Genomic DNA, 5,900 nt, shown 5'->3' with positions numbered 1-5,900 from the left:
GTATCATGCAAGAATGCGCTTACTACAGGGTGGAGTGGGGCGACTCTGTTGAAACATTCACCCAAACAGACATGGCGTTGGAACCGCTGGTGACGCTGATCAGGGAGTGGCAGCAGCGCAACGCGCACATAGCCGCATGCAAGGAACAGGAGGGGGAGGCAGCCGCGGACGCTGCCCAAACGGCGGCCACTGCAAGGACGAGGGTTTTCCCTAGTCGGTCCTTATGAGTCTGGAATAAGGACCATGTAAGGACAGCCTAAGGACGGCCTAAGGACTTTCTAAGGACTCTGTCGAGCCGCTGGGCCGCGGGATAGGGACGCGTAAGGACCGAGTAATGACCAGATAATGACCACTTAAGGAATCATTGCACTCTTTCCCTAGCGGATCAGCCAGGCCGCTCTGGATAGCAGTATTTGGCATTCCTTTGCACCTCTATATACTTATATGCTTTACATTGCAAATCTAAGTTGCCGTATGGTTATGGCATGCGCCAACGGCTGGGGATGGAAGCATGTGTGCGTGCGCAAACACAAACGCGGTGCACGTGCGCGCGCACCCAATGGCTGCACGCAACGGACAGAAATGGAGAACAAGCTCAGGTTTGCAACCATGCATGGAAGTGCACATGAAAGGAATCAACACATTTCACAATCGCAAACAACAGGAGCGCTTGTGCCGCTTGCTGGCGAGCTGGCCGCCGCCGCATAACGACTAGACATGCGTATCCAACTGCCGCCCTCAGGTGTGGCCGCACGGGACATCGCCAGAGTTCTGCAGCTAGTAGCACAGCCCCTGCGCCACGTGATCTTTGCGCACAGCGGCAGCTAGCAGCACGGTGCGCCAAGACAGCGTCGGCGCATGCCAGCTGACAATCCCTTGTTGTACTTGTGCAGACGCCGCCCGTGCAGTCGTCTCTTCTCCCTGTGATAGCAAGAGCATATATCGGCAAATGTCGGTTTGAGGGTCGCAGGATTGATGATTGTACGCAGCTAGGTTGATGCGTGTGATGCTTAGGGTGAGCGGCTGCCGCCAACTCCAGCAGATTCACCCACCCCAGCCCTTGGCTTGCATCCCCAGCTGCCTCCCATGATAAGCGAATCGTGGATTGCTCACGGCACAAACGACATGCCCCAGTCACTCACTTGTCGGGCCTGCTCTTGACCTGATGGAGGTTGGTGATGTTGATGCAGGGGTGTGGCGCCAGCTATTGATTGAGCGCTGCACAAGCCAGCACGATCCGACGGCCAAGCTCTGCAGCACCATGTGCTTCAGCACCCCTCTTGTGGGGTCGCCGAGTGTGGGGACGCCATGCGCTTCAACCAGCAGCGCAAGCGGCGCGCGGGGAGTGGATGGCATGATGGCAGGCACTGAGCGCTGCGGTGCAGGTGCAGCGCCACCACCACCTGCAGCCATGGAGAGCAGGCAGCGATTCAGATGTCCAGCATGGTCCGGCCATGGCACTTGCTGATGCGCGAGGCTCAAGATCGCAACATCACCTAACAACCCAATGCGTGTGCGCACCAAGAGATGATCCCCAGGCGGTACTCACCGATTTTGAAGCCATGTATCATGAGTACGGTATCATGCGCCTTAGCACAAAAGGCGCCCAGACGGCGAAGAGCCGTTCAGATCACTGAGCATGGTGATAGTACGGATAATACTCGACAAAACAGATGAGTCAGGTTCGGTGAAGTAATGAGAACGCTCAAACAGCGTTATGGACGAGTATCTAAGGCGCTGAGTATTGTGCATCTATGATATTCGTCTGCACCATAATGTAATGTTTGCGATTGAATCGACTCGAGTCCACGATTGCAGGGCTTGCAACCGCGTGATAAGTTGTTTTGATACAACTGCGGGTTGATATTGGGGTTTTGACGGTGCGCTCCGCTTTGAACGCTCTTCACTGAGTGAGCCGGCCACCTGGTCCTGGTGATGTCACCGTGACACCATCGAGACTGCTCTCATTGTCCGTCAAAACTGCGACCCAGCAGCTCTGCAGGGAACAGAAGCATCCCGCGAAACTGCACACGTGCATGGCGGCGGCGCAGCCAGGTCGAGTATTTGCACCAGACTCTTGCACGACGCCCTAAGATGAGACCCAGCGTAACGTCGACGGAGATGGTAATGCTTACGTCGGGCCCAAAAATACGTTGAGCCTTGACTATGCGTGGTCCTGCACATAGCTAGCGTGCCTCTGATGAATATGCGGCATGCCCTACCACTGGCAGGTAGCATGCTGGTACAGTAGTTACTACATTGGATGGATGCTGGCCTGGAGCCCCGGGCCGGGTCAGCAGTAATTAAGACGCCTGTTTGTGATCAAGCCTGGGCTATGCAAGCAAGGCTTGAAAGCAAGGTCCGATTCTAGCTGGCAGCAGGACCTGCTGCGCATACAGTGAGGGTTGCATTGCTGGGGAAAGCTCACCCTCCGACAGACGCCGCACCACCAAAACAGAAAGAAGGATGAGGGGAAACCCAGTAGCATCAACAAGGAAAAGATGGCAAACAGTCCAAAACTTGATGGGCGTACACGCTGCTCCTGCTTGACTGGACAGGCCGCCACACATACGCCGTCACCGCCGCCGCTGCGCCGCTGCCGCCGCCGCCGCCGCCGTCGCCTCCGCCGCCACCACCGGCACCGCCAATTGCTTGTCCGACGCCGCTGCTGGTGGCCGCCGCCGCAAGAGCCTGTTCAGCACCCGCAGGAGCCAGCCCAGCAGTGCGCCAACCAGCGACACGAGCCACGTGTTGAACCGCACGGGCAGCAGCAGAAGGCCGCTCAGGGGATTCAGCAGCCAAAATGCAAGACGTACGAGCTGGCGGCTGCGGCGGCCAAGGGGGAAGAGCGCATCCAGCACCTGGCGGGCCGCAAGGCGGACGTCCCGGGGCGCGTAATGCGGGGGACCTGCGGGGTGCATGCATGCAGCGTGTGTGCGCGGGGAGCCGGTCAAGGGATGTGAGCTACGGGCAGCGAGTGCGGCGCATCCGTTTGGGCGATGCGAGTGCAGGGGCCGAGCCGGCATACATGTAGAGTGGCAATGCAAGCAAGAGACTCCTCTTCAAGACAGGGCGCACCCTCCAGGTGCTTGACCCTTACGTTGCGTCAAAGCCGGACCACTTACCCCTTGACGCCAGGCTGTACAACTCGCTCTGCAGCCGCAGCCGCGTGGTGACGCCTAGACCACGCACCCGGAGGGTCGGCCCTAGTGCAATCAGTGTGCGCAGGTACGACAGCAGGCCCTGGGGCGGGATGTGGTGGATGAGGTTGGACGGGGGTCACAAGTCTGTTCGCCAGTACGACCAGTGGCATCTACGAGGTGTACCACAGCCTGCCAGGCGCCTCGGCAGCAGCTCACCAGCTCTGTGTCTGCACGGCGGCGGAGGCGGCCCCGTCAAGCGACCACCACCGCATCCGCCTGGGCCCGAGCTCACCCACCTGCTCCGACTTAACCCGTGGGATGGTGTCTGTGATCTCTGCCACCACAAAGTCTGTGCCCTCCCCAGGGGTGTGGCCGCCCTCAGCCAACGTGTGAGAAGCTGAAGGGAAGTCCTCCAACAGCTGCCGCACAGCCTGGGGAACACGGCACGCCCATCGTCAAGAAAGCGGTGGCAGGCAGTGCATAGCAGCAACATGCATGCATGTTGCATGTTGCGCGGCGGGTATTCCACTTGCTGCACCGCGACTTTTCCAACACAATGGTGTGGGGAACGTGCATTCCGTGTGCACAAAGCGGATGCCTCTGCAATTGCTGGAAGCTTCATGCTATCAAACACAGGACATACAAGTAGAAAGGAAAACTGTGAGGTATCCACCTCCGCAGGCTCATAGTAGGGCAGGTATGCCGCCGCCACCTTCAGGACCTCCGCCCTAGCCTGCGCGGGGAGCCCATCCAGCGGGCCCCTGTTGGGCGCAAGCGCGATGCCCTGGGCCACAAAATCGAACAGCGGCTGGAATCGACGGGAGCCGCTTTGAACATCGCCCAGAAACAGCTGACGGCAGCCTGCCGGGTGGTGAGTAATTGGGCCCAGGGGGGGGATGTGTGAGCGGATGCTGTAACCAGATGTCACGGGGGCTCTTTATTTTGGCTCGAGGATGCTACAAGAGGCGGTGTGAGCGGTAATATGCCTGGAGGTGATGCCAACATCGAGGAGCAGGGAAGCACGGCGCCACCTGGTCAACCCCCGCTAATCTAAGCGTCGCAATACCATGTAGCGTGGCAGGCACAAAGGTTTGGCATCTCAGACACTCATAGACAGGTATAATCTCTGATGGCATCAAGTAAACACTTCTTGCAACGACAAAACAGAACTTGACAGGCATACAGCACGGTGGGACAACCACGCACCCAACATGAGCACGTGGACGTGCTTCTGCCGCTGCTCGATGCCGCCGGCTTCTGGCCGCAGCAGTAGCCACCTATGCAGCAGCAGCGCGAATATGGCACCCACGATGGACTGGCCCCACAGGCGCTTGCAGAAGTACAGCAGCGCGTCGGCCGCGTTGGTGTCCTGAAGGATGGGTGCGCGGGGCGTGTGAAATCGCACGGGCTGCAAAGAGGATAGTACCAGCCCACCATAGAAGGGATCGCTGCCAGCCACGAGGGTCTGAGGCGCTTGGGTTGCCCGCAAGCGCTGAGTGACAAACTAGGACAGGCCGGTGACCAACAATCGGGCAGAGGGCCGGTGATGTGATGAAATCTAATATTCTTGCCGGTGCGTCAGCTGTGAGGTGAGATCACGGCCACACCTGCAGGTAGTATGGAGCCAGCACTTGATAAAAGCTGACGTCTTCGTGAACACCCAAGCGCTCTGGAAATGCAATTAAGCAACCGCACCCGCAGGGGTGACTCAATGTTATTGGCGTGGTTTTGAGTTGTGCGAAAGGGACAGACAGCCATGTCCTGCCAAGCCAACAAAAGGGCTCCTGCGGGTAGCAGCAAAGTAAAGGTTGCCACGCAAGCAGGCTGTGGCGCTCCAGCAACTCCAGACCCTGCACCGCTTGAACGTGGCGGGGCCATGGTGAAGAAGCCGCAACTCAGAGCTGACCGCGGAGGGGCCGAGGCAGCCCAGCTTGTCTTCGCGACCACTCACCACGTGCGGCGGCATCGAGTCGCCCGGTGACGTCGCAAAAGACTTCCTCGCACACAATCTCCCGATCCTCCTTGTTTTCTGCCTCGGTGGCCTGGAATGGCAAGGCGCCAGGCCAGCGAGTTGCAAGGTTTCGGTGAAATGGCAGCGTCAAATGGCAGGCAGGTCTGAGATGCGCAGCTGGCGCGTGCTGGGCTGACATATTCGTCTCTAACCACGCGGTGGTCCTGGAGCCAATGTAAAAACGGGCATGGTTTTGCTGGGGATAGAAAAATTGAGACCTATTGCGGAGTGCATGTACTGAATGGCCAAGATGTACGTACGCTGTGTACTGGACAGCTTCCTTGCACAACATAATCGCGCAGAGGGGCTGCTCTTGCCAGTCCAAGCTCGCACGCACCCATGCACAAGCATACGTGCACGTGCACTCGCATGTGTGCCAAGCCGCACGCACACACACACACACGCGCGCGCACACACACACACACACACACACACACACGCACACACGCACGCACGCACGCACACACACACACACAGAGAGGGATTTAGGCAGGTCATTACGCACACGCGCACCAGCCGCAGCTTCCGTATAATCTCTCGAGAGACGACTTCCTCCAGGGGTAAAGAGACGTCCACCATGGCCGCTTGCGTCGACAGGCCACCCGCGCCCCTGCCCGCTCACTTCACTGCGCCGAGCACGTGCCGCTGCGATCTTAATTGACGGGCCTCCAAGCGTGGCCGATTATGCCCCTGCTCTGCAAACACAGAAAGCGCCGGCTTTGCTGTTGCTGTTGCTGCCGCTGCTG

General features: G+C 58.8%; 1 protein-coding gene across 1 annotated transcript; it reads right to left on the bottom strand.

The window, feature by feature from the left end:
- Window positions 1-2,576: 2,576 nt before the first annotated feature.
- MNEG_11814 (hypothetical protein) lies at window positions 2,577-5,185 on the bottom strand (the record flags this gene model as incomplete). The annotated part of the gene is made up of 7 exons (XM_014039714.1): window positions 2,577-2,908; window positions 3,126-3,243; window positions 3,440-3,574; window positions 3,817-4,004; window positions 4,350-4,512; window positions 4,751-4,812; window positions 5,095-5,185. Coding segments are annotated over 7 exons (1,089 nt in total), but the record flags the coding sequence as incomplete, so codon positions are not given.
- Window positions 5,186-5,900: the final 715 nt, after the last annotated feature.

This window comes from Monoraphidium neglectum (assembly GCF_000611645.1).
Source record: "Monoraphidium neglectum strain SAG 48.87 unplaced genomic scaffold scaffold02920, whole genome shotgun sequence".
NCBI lineage: Eukaryota > Viridiplantae > Chlorophyta > Chlorophyceae > Sphaeropleales > Selenastraceae > Monoraphidium > Monoraphidium neglectum.
This window is presented reverse-complemented; position numbering and strand designations above follow the sequence as displayed.